The 17,412-nt window shown below is 37.3% G+C and overlaps 1 protein-coding gene across 1 annotated transcript in view; it reads right to left on the minus strand.

The window, feature by feature from the left end:
• Window positions 1-1,299: 1,299 nt before the first annotated feature.
• MME (membrane metalloendopeptidase) overlaps window positions 1,300-17,412 on the minus strand; it is a 97,405-nt gene continuing 81,292 nt past the window's right edge. Inside the window, exons 18-23 of the mRNA XM_032409190.1 lie at window positions 15,365-15,484; window positions 13,753-13,886; window positions 12,870-12,935; window positions 9,962-10,057; window positions 9,555-9,631; window positions 1,300-1,743 (exon numbers count right to left, since the gene is read on the minus strand). Of these exons, the coding sequence (XP_032265081.1) occupies window positions 1,644-1,743; window positions 9,555-9,631; window positions 9,962-10,057; window positions 12,870-12,935; window positions 13,753-13,886; window positions 15,365-15,484 (593 nt within the window). The 3' untranslated portion in view covers window positions 1,300-1,643. The remainder of the gene's footprint in view (window positions 1,744-9,554; window positions 9,632-9,961; window positions 10,058-12,869; window positions 12,936-13,752; window positions 13,887-15,364; window positions 15,485-17,412) is intronic.

Genomic DNA, 17,412 nt, shown 5'->3' on the forward strand with positions numbered 1-17,412 from the left:
ATCGATTAAAACTAATGTGTGATATTAGGAGTCAGGACAGTTGTCGTCCTTGGAGGAAGGAAGTGGTAGTTGGAAGAAGGGGTTTCTAAGGCACTAGTAATGTTTTGTTTCTTAAAGGTGCTGGTTACAGGGCTGTGTTCAGTTGGAGAAAGTTCACTGAGCTGTACACTTACGTTTAATGAAACGGGTATACGCTGCATTTTCATAACTTTTAAAAAAAGGTAAATAAATGCAGTTTTCAAGAAGCAAGAAAACCAACACTCATATTTTGAATAGAAATTCCCTCATTTTCATTTTGTTAGGAAAAATAAGGAAAACGCCTCTTTTGTAAAATACTAATCAAGTAATGAAGTTAACCAAACTAGCCAAAAGGACAGGGAAAGAGAAGAAGATAAAGCCTCAAGAGATGAGTTCCTAGCAGGGACTAGACAGGCCCCTCCCAGAACTCTAGGCGAGTTCGGATTTCAGACGCAGGTCTGTCCGAGGTGGGCAAGCCTCTCATTTATATTCAGAAATGCACTCTCCAGAGCTAGACTGCCGCCACAGCAGGCTCAGTGAGTAATGGGCTCACAATTCCAATTTAGGATCAAAATATTTCCATCAGATGACAAACCTGAAAAGAGAAGGAGATGCAGAGCTACACAGATGCAGTTTTGTCCTTTTCTCATAGCCACCTCAGGGACAGAGTTTATTTTGAAAATTCTGCTTCAGACAACTGTCCAATGGCAATTTTTAACCCAGAGTTTGTGCTTCAAGCTTTTTATCAATATGATTGGTAAGCTTAAAAAGTCTCAAATCTTCATCTGTACATCACTTTACAGATCTTGGTCCGTAACTATTTATCTCTGTCGGAAATGTTAATATTCAATGATTAACTATAATAATAATTACTTAGCCATAAATGTAGTTAATAATTAAATATAAAAATTATTATTTATACATTACTACAAATCTCTTAAAAAGATCAAGTTTTGAGAGAGAGAGAGAGCAAGAAATTGCTTAGAAAATTGCAGGGACCCTCAAGAATTTCAGTATCGGTGAAAGCAGGTACAATGAAAAACAGTTTCAGACATTCATTTTAGCCCTAAGAGCAGCTTAAAATAAAATGATCTCAGAATGAATAAACTGATGATTGGCAAAATCGGTTTAAAATTACATGAAGTCCCAAGGCCCCAGTATGTATAAGAATTCTTTGGAAGAGTTCTGTAGGAGTGAAAATGTTACAAATAAAAGTAAAAATAAGTAGTTAGGCAATGTGTTTTTAACCCTCATGCCACTGCTGTGTTTTGGAGCCAACTGTGTGCTTCAATCTCTTTAATTTCCCTTTGATTAGCAATCCCAGTCTACATCGAGGGGTTAACATTGTTTTCAAGAGATGACATCAACTGGCAGATCATATGAGAAACAGAAATGAATCGTAATATCTTTAGAGATCAAGCATTATTTACACAGTGAGAAGTGATTGATTTGATAGACACCAGACACCCCCCTCCTCTCTCCACGCCTTTTCCAGAATAACCTAACTTCATTTCTAATATGATGCTCTGTCATCCCACGTAAGTACAATGACTTCTGTGGACAGAGTTCCCCATTTCTGTGGTGTCGGCAAGTCTAGCCAAGGGCCACGTCGCTTTCTCTGAAGATCACCACACTCGGCATTTCTTTTCTGGATTCATGTATGAATTCTTGCGGCAGTAAAAGGCCTCTGAAAACTCAGGGGAGTTCTGCAAAGTCCCAATAATCCTGTGAAACAGACAAAAGTCACATCAGCATTTGATACTTAGGCCCATGCCATGTAGGAGCTCTACAGGATTTCTCGATGTAGGCCTACTGACGGAATTTGGAATTTACAGCTTGAGAGGAAAAAAAAAGTTCTACTCATTAACAGAATTTTTAAATGGACAAGTAAAGTATCGGAGCACAGATTTTGAAGACTGTGTGGCTTGAATCCCGCGTATGAGTTGTATTTATTTCGCGTCTCTTTGCTTCAGTTTCCTTTTCTGTAAAATGCATATAATAATAGTACCTGCATCTTATGGTTGTCACGGGGAGTTAATTTATAAACACCCTATGCGTGTTGTAAAATAAATGAATAGTTCATATTCAGAATTGCGGTTATTATAAGAAGAGCTTGGTCAAAAATAAAATCACGATTTTTCATTACATCTTGGAAGGGCTCACACAATTACTTACATATAATAGACTTTAAATAGGTATTTGTTGATTTGATCTAATAAGGAAGATCATTATTTTCTTTTTTCCAAAAGAATTCATAGATATCAGAAACTGGATTCAGCCTGAGTAACTGGAAAGGGCTGGCAAAAAGTCAATGTCTTCTTATCTCTGACCCCAGTGGGCAAAAACAACACCGTCCGACCCACTGGCGGCACCAAGCAGCATTTGAAGGGAGAGAGAGGTCAGTACAATGATGCAGAGGTGATGCTTTCACACCAACCCCAAACCACCTCCTTCCTTTCTCTTCCTACTGGGACCATGCCACCACACCCACCTTGGGCTGGGAGGAAGGGCAGGGAGGCAAACAGACGAGGGTGGTGGGAAGACCTCAGGCAAGTGACAGGAGAGTGTGTTCTAATTACTGAGATCTCCATACATGGCAGGTGTGCTGAGTATAAATCTTTGTAGTCTTATCTCCTCTGACCCATTCTCCACACAGCAGAATGACCTTTAAAGTTTAAGTCAAATCCCCTAATTCCCTTCCTTAAAATCTTCCAGGGGCTTGAATGAAATTCAACTCCTCTCCATGGCCTCCAATGTTCTGAGGGCTCCAGCCGACCTTCCCAGCCTCCTCATAGTACGTTTCTCTTCCTGTTTCTCATCAGGTTCAAACTACACAGACCAACTTTCCATTCATCAAACCAGCCAATTTCTTTCCCTCTTTAGGGCCTTCTGCTCCTATGGACCCCACTCCCTTGAAAGTTACTGCCCAGTGACTCCATGATTTACTCCTTCTCAGCTTTCATGCCTGTACTTAAATACCCCTCCTCAGAGGCTTTCTTCAAAGAATGTCCAGATTAGTTCCTCCCACCTGTAGTAGCCCTATTGGTTCACAATGATTTGTTCTCCTTCTTTACTTCGTGACATCACCACTACACTGTAATCTGAGGGCAAAATACTGTGTATCTCTTGCTCCCTGTTGCCCTCCCCATTGCCCTCCCTGCAAAGCCTACCACAGTGCTTTGTACACTGTAGGAGTCAGTGCATACTAACTGAATAAATGACACTGTCAGCTGGTCATGGTGATTACATGTACAGGAGGAATAGGTCATTATAAAGAAAAACACTACTTAGCATTTTTGTGTTTATTTGCAACTATGGACCAACTATGAGAAAAAGCAAGCATTTCTTTTCCTTATCCCCATTCCAGGAAAGACAGATCCATACCTAATTTCTAAAAGTCTGACTTCCTAATGTGTTAACCATTACCACATCAACTATCTCTCCAGCCCCAACATCACAACTCCCCTATCCTTCAGGGAGAATGTAAACTTTTTTGGTTGTGTGTTTTTTCTTAGTACTCCTAGAGGAGTCCTAAAGATTAACAGGAATCTTCCTGGTATGGGGGTGTTGAGGTGGGGTGGGGGCCAGAGCTGGGGAATTTATATCTATTAGTCCACTTGAGATGGAGAAGACTGGCCTCCGCAATGCTGAGAAGGGGCCCAGTAATTGTGGGTTGTGTGAATGACAAAGACATTCCTCCCATTGTGAGCAGGGCCCTGAGAGGCCTCTGATACGGTGGCATGTAATGTGGGGGAGCCTGAACATCAAGAGCAGTGGTTCCTGAGGCTGTTGCCCATGACCACCAGAAGGAAATGGAGCCACCTGACTTCAGATGGAGCCTCTGAACTGCAGAGATAGCAGCAGTGGCCATGGCAGGCTGGAGGTGGAGACTAATTCCCTAATTTCTGGGTCTTTGGATTCCTGTACAACCCTAAAAAGGAGTACACTGAAAACTACTGAAATTAAGTTTCTTACCTCCCCGCTTAGGGTGGGAGTTTGGAGATTGAATTAATTTGCTATAATAATGATGATGATGATGATGTGTCATTTCTTATATCTGAAAGTCCAGGAACAAATTCACCTGATACTTGGTCAAAAGTGGTCATATATGTAGGAATAAAAAGATTTTATTTTATTTTTAGTAATCTCTATGCCCAACATGGGGCTCAAACTCACAACCCCAAGATCTAGAGTCCCATGCACTACTGAGCCAGCCAGCCGCCCCAAGGAATAAAAAGATTTTAGACATCAGGAATTTGTATTAGTCTTTAGTCTTTTAAGTTTCTAGGCTCATGAACTCTGAGACAGAGAGAAACTTTGATTCATTTAATTCAATCCCCTTTCCACTTTAGGAAGCCCTATGCGCTAGCTGAGTGGCAGTCATCACGATGACCTGATTGTTCCTCAAATTGAGCAGCAAGCTCCCTGATGGACAGGGAAAGCATCTGGGATCCTGTGACTAGAAGAGCTGCTCTTTTTTGTTTTCATTTTATTAAACTTTTTTTTTTTTAAAGGACTGTATCTTAGATATAATCATACGGGCACAAGTACTTCAGTAAAATGTCCAAACCCATGACTTAATTCTACATTTGTCATAAAAACATGAGGGAAATGAAAAAAAAAAAACAACAAAAAGCCCATACACCTCAAAGAAGGGAAGTCTTCACAAAGCACCAATGGCAGTTAGCCATGTAGCAACACTCAACCTAATGCGCACTCAGCTCTCCATTTCCATTCCAGCTCTTCTCTTTCCATCCAAAAGCTTCACTTAGATCATTTGGTTCTGAATAATTAGGTCAACCATGTACCAGGACTTCACTTACCTTCCCATGACTCTGATTAATGTCTTATTGTTTACATTAATTCTTTGGATAGATGACATAAATAATCTATTTCAGAAAGTAGATACATTATTAATCAAATGACTCCCTTCTCTTAAGAGTGGGGTCATCTTTCATTAATATTACATAAAGGACTTACATGAATTTCATGCTATATTAAAACTGTGAAATGTTTGTGTTTATGATAACAGAAGATAAATGGCTTTTATTGATTATGTCTTAAAGTGATTTACTTGAAATTTTGACTTTATTATATAAAATGTTTTATTATACTGTTGTTGTTTATTCCCTTGGCAAATAATCACTTGTTTTAAAAACATCTAAGGGATACGGAGTTGAACATCAGGCGACCAAGAAGACTACTCCTGCCTGTGCCTAACTGGATTTTTTAATTACTGAATGAGATTTTTGCAATTAATTGGTCTTCTGACAACCTTTTGTTACTTCTTTTATTACTTATTTATTTATTTAGTAAAAAGACTTTATTCATTTATTTATTTGACAGAGAGAGAGAGAGAGAAACAGCAAGAGAGGGAACACAAGCAGGGGGAGTGGGAGAGGGAGAAGCAGGCCTCCCGCTGAGCAGGGAGCCCGATATGGGGCTCGATCCCAAGACCCTGGGACCATGACCTGAGCCAAAGGCAGACGCTTAACTGACTGAGCCACCCAGGCATCCCTTGTTAATTCTTTTAAATGAATGACTTGTTTACAAGGTTAACTAGCTTCATTTATAAATAAACTATCCAATCTTTATCATTAACTGTTGTTCATGGTTTTGTTAAAGGAAGGTCACATTGATCAGCTTATGTTCCACTATAAATTCACAAAGAAATAAATGCCTGAATAGATTCCCAGATGTGGTTTGAAGATTAACAAGTGCTACAAGGTTCACCAAAATCCAAACTGACATTTAGAAATTATCAGAAACCAGTGCTAATATTTAAGGCAAATAGAAGAAACATTAGTATTTCAAACAGGATTTAGCATACGCATACTAACTCATGGAATAATAGGGAAAAAATCGCCATATTACCTAAAAATGTCTACATAAAACACTAGAAAGAATATCTTACAAAAAGTACTAGAAATTAAGCTGTGGAAAAAATGTCTTGCTTTATTAGTGGTGTTAGTTCTGTAAAGTGCCCTTTTATTCTGACTGGAAGATAATATCGAGCAATTTAAGCATCTAAATGAGCACCTTTACTATTTAGGTAGTGTATACATTTGTATCACTTTGTCCCTTTGAACTTGCTTTAAAAAAATTATCAGACCCTTATATATTGTTTAGAAGTATTACATCTGAATAACTTTAGAGACACATCTGTAGATTACATGGTAAATATTAGCATAACAACCATTCCAAGTGATGGGGATGGCTAACAGAAACTGAATTTCCAAAAAAAAGTCATTTAAATTGTGAGTTCAATTTCTAGAACATCAAGGGGAAATGTTTTTATTTTTAAATACTAAAGTTTTGGGGGCGCCTGGGTGGCTCAGTCAGTTAAACTTCTGCCTTCGGCTCAGGTCATGATCCCAGGGTCCTGGGATCAAGCCCCACATCAGGCTCCCTGCTCAGCTGGGAGTCTGCTTCTCCCTCTGCCTCTGACATTCCTCCTGTTCATGCTCTCTCTCTCAAACGAATAAATAAATAAATAAATTTCTCTCTAAATACTAAAGTTTTAGAAGTTTATAGGGGCACCTGGGTGGCTCAGTCGTTAAGTGTCTGCCTTTGGCTCAGGTCATGATCCCAGGATCCTGGGATTGAGCCCCGCATCGGGCTCCCTGCTCAGCAGGAAGCCTGCTTCTCCCTCTCCCACTCCCCCTGCTTGGGTTCCCTCTCTCACTGTCTCTCACTCTCTGTCAAAAAATATATAAAATCTTTAAAAAAAAGAAAAGAAAAGAAAAAAAAGTTTATCTAAAGTACGTAAGACTTTAGTTAGGAAGACTAAAACAATTACAGTTCAAACCTAACAAATGGTTTTATAGATGCAGCTTTATATCAAGTATATTTTGCCTTCTGTTTTAATACTGCCGTACTTAAGCATAAGGTTACAAAATCTCTCTCTATTTCAGAAATGTTTCTAAACAAACCACTATGCACAATTTCTCAATAGCAATTCAATGTCTGCTAGTTTTTAAGGCTTTTAAAAAAATATGTTTTACTTTGTACAGCCAGGAAGCAGCCTGTTTCCAAAACTAAATGTAACCTCAACCTTTTGCCGAGGAAATCCCTTTACCTCCAGAGAAAATAATAACTTCCTTGACAAAAGGTTGGCATTCCATTTACCCTTTTTAAAAAACAACACATACTTTTCTTACTAGAAACGAAAAATAGTCAAAGAGGCATCTTTTGCACCAGAACAAAGGAAGTTACAAATAAAGTTGTGAATAATTTACATATTTTATAAAAAAATAATATGTATTTTTACAGATAGCAAATTTTACATATTTATAATAAAATTGTTTTCAGTTTAAAATTGAGGGTAGAAAACAGTTATGTATTTACCTATATATCATTTAATCAGTGATCAGTTATTGACATTCTGAACTATCCAGACATAAGAAATGAGCAACAAAAAGCCCTTGACTCTCAGGTAATAAAAATGTTGCAAAGTCCATATATTTACCCCTGGGGATTCTTATTCTGTTCACACCTTTCTTATCTAAAAATAATCCTAGCACTAATTTTCAAACACATATATGTAATAGACACTTCTATATTAACATTAAGCCTCTTAACAACTCTCAGGATAATTTAATCCTAATTTAAAATATCTAGAAACTGAGACCCAAAGGTTAAGTAACAGCTTATAAATGGCAGAGCCATGGGTGGAACTCAAGTGTTTCTTCCTTCAAAGCTTACATTCATTTTTTTCACCAAGTATAAGGATCTGCTTTCTGAGCTAATCAGAGTGAAGGAATGGGATGGCAAAAGGCAGGCAATGTAGTAACAGCCAAGAGAACTAGGGAAGAAACAAACAGGAAAACCCTAATAAAAAGCCAAAATGAAAAGTCAAAAAAGCATCACCATATCCCCATTGGTGGCTCTTTAGTGTAGGAATAAATAGCTCCCCATACTCTAGCTTTTGAGGATTTCACTAAACTAATAAACACTAAAATGCCAACTAATAGTCATAACAATAGTCTGTGTCATTTAAAAAAAAAAAGCTAGGTTTTGTTCAGGATACTGTGTTTATAAGGCAATAAGGTAGAAAATGTATTTTAAACAGAGAAATTTTAATCCAGTGGTTAAGATGAAAATGTTAATACTCAAGCGACAAATTTTAGCTATCAAAATCTTTCAATTTGCAAGCCCCATTCTCTGAGGGTATGCCAGATGTACCAGGTATTACAATAATATTACTTAAATTCATTAGGTTTTTATGCACATATGCTTTAGTTCATGGGGATATGGAAGGAAGAGCTTTGACCAATTAGATTGTTATCATGGTTTATGTGAGCTTATAATTGCCCTCTGTTGTCTTCAGAATTAAATTCCTGTATTTTCACTTCTGAAGACTTCAGTAAGGAAAAAGACAACTTCTAAAAACGAAAACAAAAAGTTACTTGGGTAAACTACAATGGGAATTGATCCAGTGACTTTTGCTGCTCATTATCTAAAAAGAAGTTAATTTGATTATTCTAGCAAGACTGAATTTACCTTGGATTACACACTTAATGGGTATACAATAAACAGTTGTTGAGCAAATGAATTTTGAAAGAACAGTTAAGGCAAATACCGAATGATGGTGATTACGATGATGATACTAGAACAAGCTGAGTAAACTCTTTAATTTGTAAATATGCTATTTTATTGTTTCATAATTGAATGTGGTTTTTCCCCAGGAGTGAATGATCCAGGCAGTATGTTTATATCTATTTTAGGAAGGGCTTTTCAAACTCAGCCCATTAATTCTCTTTTGTTCTCAAGCTATTTTCCAACCACTCTACGAAATTTTAAGTTTGTTTTTCAGAGTTCCTGCCTGAGAAGTGTTGTTGATCAGTAAATCAGTGATGAAGTGTTATAGTATGTGGGAAGGGGGAGCATTAATAATTTAGTCCTAAACTGGATACATGAGGATCCAGGATTTAACATTGAAACGCTGGTTAGAGTGGTTCTTTTTCAATACATTGCTCTCTTAGATTTTCTGATCTCAGAAGGACTTTAGATTTCTTCTAACTCAACCTTCCACTCTACAGAGCATTTCTCTCCAGCATCCTTGATGGGTTGTCCTCTGACCTCTGCTTCAAGGTACTCTCTCCTGGAGTTCTGGGGATAACTATTTTATGTTGGACAACCTCTAATTAAACCACGTTTCTCTTTATGTTGAATGGAAATCTTTCTTTGGAAGGGCGACTCATTGGTGCTAGGCCTAAACTTTTCATAGCCTCTTAAAAATGTCTTTGTGCTAGCTTTAAATAGGGACATGATTCTCAGGCAACATCTTTGTTGGAATCCATCAAGCACTAAGCACAGGTCACATAAATTCTGAGGATAAGAGCAGTCAAGGCTATGCTTATGTAAACATGACATTTATCCTGTTGTGTTCTGTTGATTCTATCCATGACCCTCAAAAGAAAAAACAAAACTGGATTTCCAAATTTTATAGTCAGAGTTAGAAAAGGCCAATTTCCAAATGTGGAAGTAATGGAGTCAATATTGGAGCACCTTGACTGCTGTTCAAACCCACGCACCTGAAATTCCCTGGACTGTGAACATCTGTTTTAATGGAGTTGACAGCATACTCTGGCCTGTAGGTGCCACACCACACCTAGGGATAGGAAGATAAAGGAAAGTAGTGTGCTTAGGTTCAATCAAAGATTATTTGTATGGGCAGGTCCACTTTCTATTGCAAAATTTAAATTGGAATTCTGCATTTCTCCACCATTTACTCTTCAAATAATGTTCAGTGATAGGCAACCAGGAACATAATTACCATTAATATGAGCTAATAGTCTGTTACAAACAGTGAAAGTCAGTCAAGTCAAATGCTCTGCCACAACTGATTAAAACAAGAAAACTCAGCATGCAATATCTCATTAACTATGAAATTATAACTCAAAATGATTTTCATATCTATCAATCAAGAAAAATACAATACCTGGGCAAAGTTCAAGAAGAATAGTTGTTTGTGATTTAGGTCAAGTCCAGGAAGTAATTTTTCTTCACCATTCTTTTTAACATAATTTTGATAGGCCTAGGCAGTTAATGAGATAGAAACATGATGTTTATAATTTTCTAAATTTATGTATAAATCTGTGCAAAAGACCATGTAATCCAGTAATTAACCTTTTATATTGGGATCACCATAATAATCTATTTACATATGGCAACCTACAACTATTTCATGGATTAGAAAGAAAACCAGAATTCATTTACAAATGTTCTGAAAATGTCATTGATCAATAAATGTTAGTTGAATGAATGGATGACTTATATAAATGATAAAAAACTTATCTAAATGTTGTTCTATAGATAGATGGATAAGTCTTGCCAGTTGGAAGAATGGATTGCCAAGGGAGTCAGTCTGTAATTGCCATATTTAGCTCAGTTACCACTCTTAGCAAAAAAGATTTACACCAGACTTTGAATGATTCATGCCAAAAGTCAAGGGATTCCTTAAGATCTCTTAAACATTAGTACCCTACGATTCTAAGAATAAAGATGAGCAATTATTGTGGTACCCAGAAGACAGGGCAAAATAGACTGAACCTCAGTTACATTAGGAAGAAGGAATTTAGGTTACTAGAATGTCAGAAAATGTCCTTAATTCTTAAAATTCTATGAATACCATTGAAAATGTAGTTTTCCTCTACTAAACATATTTAAGGAATTTACAACAAACTTTCTGAGATGTGTTACTTCCAACTTAATACAAAGGAAAGTGATCAATTAGATAAGCAGAAGATATATTTCATTTCCTCCTCCTTGCCATTAACACAGATTTATTGAGTCTCTATTATGTAAAGAAGCTAGGAACATGGGGAAGACTGCTCCCTCCTAGGGAGCTCACAATCTAGCAACAGGACAGAGTATTAGATGCTATGATTCCATGTATCACAAATTATAATCTGCTTCATTATAATAAGTCTGTATTTGTTTTAGGTGAAGGTCTTCATGGAAGTACCATCAACCCAGATTTTGGTTGCATTTTTACAGCAATGGTTTTTAATCTGTCTGAATATTAGAAATAACTGTGGGAGTATTAATGGTGCCAACGCCTTCCACTTCCAGGCAAGATGGAGTCAGAGGGACTGGATTTACCTTCCTGCTGAAACAAACAAATGATGGACAAAATATATGAAACAATGGTATGCATAACACTGGACATCTGGCAAAAAAGAGAGTGATCCCTCTGAGACGGTAAACAAATAAAGTAAGCCCTATAATAGCCCCAGCTTACTGTCTTAAGCATTTCCAGGCGACAATGTAGAGAAGAGAAACTCAACTGGAGCCCAAGGGACTGCCTTAGTTGAGGAGAAGGACCTGAGAGTTCAAAGACACCAATGACAGGGCCCTAAAGAGGAGAAAGCTATATAGGAGAGGATCTCTAGAAATCAGATGGGCCTTTCAAGATTCACACAGTAGGGTCTTGCCTCAGCAGGGGAGAATAATTGTCCCTAGACTGAGCACTACCCTAGTCCCATCTAAAAAGTTGTAAAAGCAAGGTCCAAAAGGATCAAACCATTTCTGAGGAATTTAATCATGTCCAAGTATAAAGCTCAAAATAATTGTAGGAAAAAAAAATATCTAGCACCCTCAAGGTAAAATGCACATTGCCTGGCATCTAGTCAAAATATTACCAGGCATTCAAAGGAGCATCAATTTACCATCCCCCAGGATTCTGCTGGGACTCATTCTTTTGTAAACTTTGCAGGCAGCTTAATCTCCCAAACCACACACTTGGATCATCCATGGTCACTGCCAAGACACAGGCCCTCCCAGTCATCTCTCTTACACTGTTCTGAAGCTTCCCCTTTCCTGGCCCAATCACTGAGGCCCTCCCCCTCCCCTCTAACCCATACATTTCTATGGTGGACAAATAATCTTACATCCTCATCCATTGCATAGAATATTACATACATCTTTGTCTTAGAGAAGTCTGGTTTTTCCTGGGGCACTTTGTCCCCTGTACCTTCTCAAGCAGTTGCTGCTCATTGTCCCAAATGTCAGCTACCTCAGGGTTGGAAGAAACACTCAAAACTACCCTCACTCCTTTTTGTTGCTTCTAAGACCATTATTCTTCTACTCTTTTGTGAAAAATCTCTACTTTTTTTTTGTGCACATGGCATCAAATAGACCATCCTTTAATCCCTGCTCTAATCATCAAATAATGACACATTTTATGGAGGATTCACAGCTGTGTCTCCAACACTGAGAATAGTGCCAAACACACAGTAAAGTCCGCAACAAGTATTTGTTGAAAGCAAGAATGAATGGAAGGCTAAATGAGATTCTAAGGGATGTTCCATCAATATACTCCTCTGGGTATAATAGTTTGGATGACTACAAGGCCATGTGTTGGAGCTATATCACTTCAGTCTCTCACTGGGTCATTGTAACTGGACTGTGGTTTATGCTGATTATAGTTCCCAAATATTGCTTCACCTGCTGTGAAACTGAGGGTCTTATTTAGTACATTGATCAATGACTAAAATAATCCTTTTGATGACGCACCTTTTCTAAAACATTTATTTCAGAACTTATTTCTTAGAAAAATGTTGCTTCCTCTGTGAAACTTGCATGTCTCCTCATTTTTGCTGATATGACATTCCAGGTTTCCTCTTCTCAGCCTCTCAGAAACCTAGACTGTTCAGCTCAATCATAACCATACTGCCCTTTCTGGTTAGCATACTTACCATCCCCTTTTCCCCCATGTATTTTTTACTTTCTATTCATTGTTCACTGCCTACATTATATGTGCCTTTTGCAAAAGGCTTTAAATGAATGATTAAATATGATAAATATACACTCCAATCACTAAGATGGGAAAAAATATTATTACTCACTCTGTATGCTTGGCCAATACCTCCATTATCAGCAATATTTTCACCCAGTGTATTAATTCCATTGAGCTGTTAAAAAACAAAAGATGCTTAAAGATCCTTACCTGTATTTGGATTGTTAAGAAGGCATCGATAATGCACTTAAGATTGGATATATCTATTCTTCAAAAAGTTAAAAATAGAAATACCATATGATCCAGTAATTTCACTACTGGGTATTTACCCAGGGGAAACGAAAACACTAACTTGAAAAGATATATTTACTTACTGCAGCATTACATTAGCCAAGTCATGTAAGCAACCTAAGTGTCTATGGATAGACGAATGGATAAGGAAGAAGTGAAACATGGCAACACATATACACAATGGAATATTATATAGTCATAAATAAAGAATGAGATAAGATGGACCTAGAGGGTATTATGCTAAGTGAAATAAGTCAGACTGAGAAAGACAAATACCATATGGCTCCACTCATAAATGGAATCTAAAAAAAAGTGAATAAACAAACAAAAAGCAGAATCAAAACTATAAATACAGAGAACAAACTGATGGGTGCCAGAGGGGAGAGGGTGGGGGTTTGGGCAAAATGGGTGAAGAGGAGAGGGAGATACAGGCCTCCAGTTATGGAATGTGTAAGTCACAGGAATAAAAGCAGAGCATAAGGAATACAGTCAATGATACTGTAATGGCTGTAATGGGACAGATGGTAACTATACTTGTGAACATAGCACAATGTATAAACTTGTCAAATCATTAAGTTGTACACCTGAAACTAAGGTAACATTGTGTGTCATCTATACTCAAATAAAATAAAAGCAACAATAAAAACAACAACAACAAAGATTGAATATATCTAAAACTTTTCAAGAGAATGTGAACATACATGCTGTCCACCTGCTAGGTCCCAGGAGAAGTTTCCGTACTGGTACACCATGCATTGGGATTGGTCTTTAAAATTATTTGCCGACTGTTGAGTCCACCAGTCAACAAGGTCTCCATCCTTGTTAAAATTTCTGCCTGTAATATAATGATTTAAATAAAAGGGGAACTCATTACATCAAGAATTACAATAAGATATCTTTAATTCAAAAAGCAAGGACTGAAATACCACTGTGTGAGAGAACACTCAATTGGACAGGTAATGAGAGGAATTGCTCCCCTTTCTCATCCCGTGTTGATGAAACATGGACTGTGAGGGCCTGCTTTGCTGATGGGCCTTAGTACTGATCCAGGCTTTGTACCCACGTGGTTCCTGATATCTCAGCCAAGGCCACCAGCTAAGCCACTCCTGAAATCATGCCTTGTTTCTCTTGGATGGTTTTCATATGGACCAAGTCTGTTTAGTTTGATATTTTGAGATTGAAAAACACTATTTTTATTCTGCATTCATTTCGTATCTCAAAGCCCTCATGAGACACTGAGGACTCAGAGTTTCCCTCTACTTCAAGCACAAAGAAAGAGTCATCCTTCCTCCTGGAGCTTTCCTGCTAAACCTAAGTACCTCGATCTTTCCCTTTTTTGAGCTATAGTGGCATTTGTTAGATGCCCTGTTTTAACACTTCATTTTATCATCCTTTTAAGTAGTTACTTATGATGTAGTGAATGAGAAGAGGGCTACAAAGATAAACTACTTGAACTCACATCCTGATTCCACTAATTCCTAGCTTTGTAACTTCGAGCAAGTCTTTCATGCGCCTCTACTTTTTTCTATTAAAAAAAAAAATGGAAGTGGTATTAGTACCCACCTGAGAAAATTATTATATACTTGAATTGAGTTAATAAACATGTATTAAGTCCTTTCCAAAACTGTACCCTTTTTTGTCACCTTTTCTTTATATTCTAGTTAAGGCTTAATTATTTTCTCCCTATTATTTTCTTCCTATCTTCTCTCCACTTGCAAACCAATTTTTGTCATAGCTTCAACTATCACTTCTCTATGTATCTCATGTCTTTACTTCTATGCCTCTCAAATTTCATCGAAACTCTAAATCTCTTTTTGCCATTTGAGGCAGCATATAAACATTTAAGTGTCCATTATTTGCAAGGTCCTGAATTAGGTAAAGGGTGCCAAAAAAAAAAAAAAAAAAAAAAGGTCCTGTCCATTAGCAGTTTAAAAGTCTTACAGGCACCTTACTTTTTGATTTTACATCTGATTTTAAGACATGAATCCTGTCCTCTAGAAGTCCAGATAGATAATACATAAACAATCACGAAATAAGACCAAACATTATCATTGGTGTTGACAAAGATCACAGTGTTTTCTCAATGTGAATATTTGTGCTATTCTGTCAGAGTGCAAAGCACACATTGCTCATCTTACAACTAGACATTTCTGATCTTCCTAAGCAACAATTTAAAGGGAACGCTAAAAGTATGATTACTAGCCAATGATACCCTGATGATTAAATGTGTTCTTGTATTGATCAAGTATAATAACTCTATTCAGGTTTATTAGGATGTGTCTCAGCCAAAGGAAAGTGTCTGCTGAACTTTACCATTGTCATCGAAGCCATGGGTGATTTCATGTCCTATGACCATGCCGATACCCCCGTAGTTCAACGAGTTAGACTGCCGGGCACTGAAGAAGGGGGGCTGCAGAATGCCAGCTGGGAAGACTACAAGGAAAGAAGATGGTTAAAGACGATTTGTGGCATTCTTCTTTGATGGCAGGCCTGGGCTGGGCTTCCTGCCTGCTGAGCTACTTTCCAGTTTTGTCAGTTTCACTTTATTGTATACAAAAATCTTCTGTGACGAAACAAATGTAGGTCTTTTATGATTGATGACAACAAAGAGTTCATCCCAAAGCGGCACCATGATCTATGATTTATAATCACAATTCACTTTACAAACTCTGCTAAGATTGTTTTTCTCTATGAGGAGTTTAGAGCTAGGGGAAATTATCATCTTCACTCAGAAGGACTTTTCCCCACTGCAAATATTTGGGAGAAACAGTTACTTAATAACATAAATACTACTTTTTTAAAAAAAATAACACAAGTATCACTTTTAATGTCATCTCTAACATTTTATCCATCTACAATAGCTTGTTAAATAAACAGAACTACTCAATCGGAGGCATCCCCCAACCACATTGCCCTGTGTTATTTTCAACAAGGCATCTATGGCTATTTATTTCCTCATTTTTGGTTGTTGTCGTTCTTATCATCCTCACTTGCTCCAGCGCTTCAAATATCAGTCCTTTGAGAGAAGACATTTGTGTGTCTATAGGTATATTTGTTTGTTTATTTGTTGAGTCCATTTGTTTTTTTTACTCATTATCTCCAGCACCTAAAACTAGAATGGTGCCTGGAACATAATAGGTGCTTAGGAAATATGTTGATAGGTGAATAGTCAACGATAAATGAGTGAGCAAATAAATTTACCAGGGTGTCCCAGAGACTACTAAATAAATAAATCACCTATTTTTTATGTCTACCCTGACATCTGCATTAACTTGGCTAGCTTTCTACACTTAGATGTCTCACAAACTTTAAATTTCATGTGTCAAACATGAAACTCATCATTTTCTCTTCTAAGCCATCACTCTCTTGACTTTATTTCTACTAGTGGCATTTGAAGGGTCTCAATCACCTGACATGAGCATTTTCTACTTCTCTTACATACCCATTTTTTTATTTTTTAGGTATTTTATTTATTTGTTTTTTACCAGGTCTTACACAGTCTATTTAGGAAAAGACCAGGTCATGTACCTTCCTTCCAGGAGCATCTCTTCTGTTTATTTCCTCCTGTCAGTCTTATTGTCATCATCCCACTTCCTATGATCATTCTTTGTCTTAAGAATTACTTGATTTCCTACATGATCTTTCCATTTCCTGTCTCACCCAACTATAACCTATCCTAAATCTAATACATCCTGCAGCCAGATTAAAGTGTAACTTTGGTCATTATCACTCCCCTGCTAAAAAGCCTTCCAAAGGATGGCTTTGATGCTTTCTAACTAAATACAGCATCTTCTTCCTGGCCTTTGGCTCCATGGTCCTCTTCTACTTCATCTCCCTCATGCTCTCTCCTCCCCTCATAATGCTCATAACTTAGCAATTTCATCTTTCATGTTTTAAAATTCTAGTATCTACTGAATTATGTTCTGTAATAAAAAAAAAAAATCTTTAGCATCAACACCTATTGCATATAAAGCCCTAAGGGATCACTATGTGGGACTCCAAGAACATAAGAGAAGGGCCCTGACCTTAAGAAATCTAAGATCTAGTTCACATAGTAGCAAATGTTGTTTCTTTATCTTTCAGGTGGGGAGAATATGGCTGAGCCTTGCATGGATTTCAAAGATAAATATTAGAGGTTTACAGAAGAGACTTTAAAAATATGCTGGACAATTTAAGTGCTCTTCAGAACTTAAAAAAAAAATCTGGGAAGTTGCCATAACATCCAAATGACAAAATAATTAGAAAATAAATACTGCTGTCCTTGGAGGATTCTGATGAAAGTTATACCTCACATGTAGCTGCCTGAGTTATCAACAGTGCCAAGAAATTATTTTTAGCTTAAAGTATTAAAATTATGTGCA

This window comes from Phoca vitulina, unplaced genomic scaffold (assembly GCF_004348235.1).
Source record: "Phoca vitulina isolate PV1807 unplaced genomic scaffold, GSC_HSeal_1.0 scaffold10, whole genome shotgun sequence".
NCBI classification, from domain to species: Eukaryota; Metazoa; Chordata; class Mammalia; order Carnivora; family Phocidae; genus Phoca; species Phoca vitulina.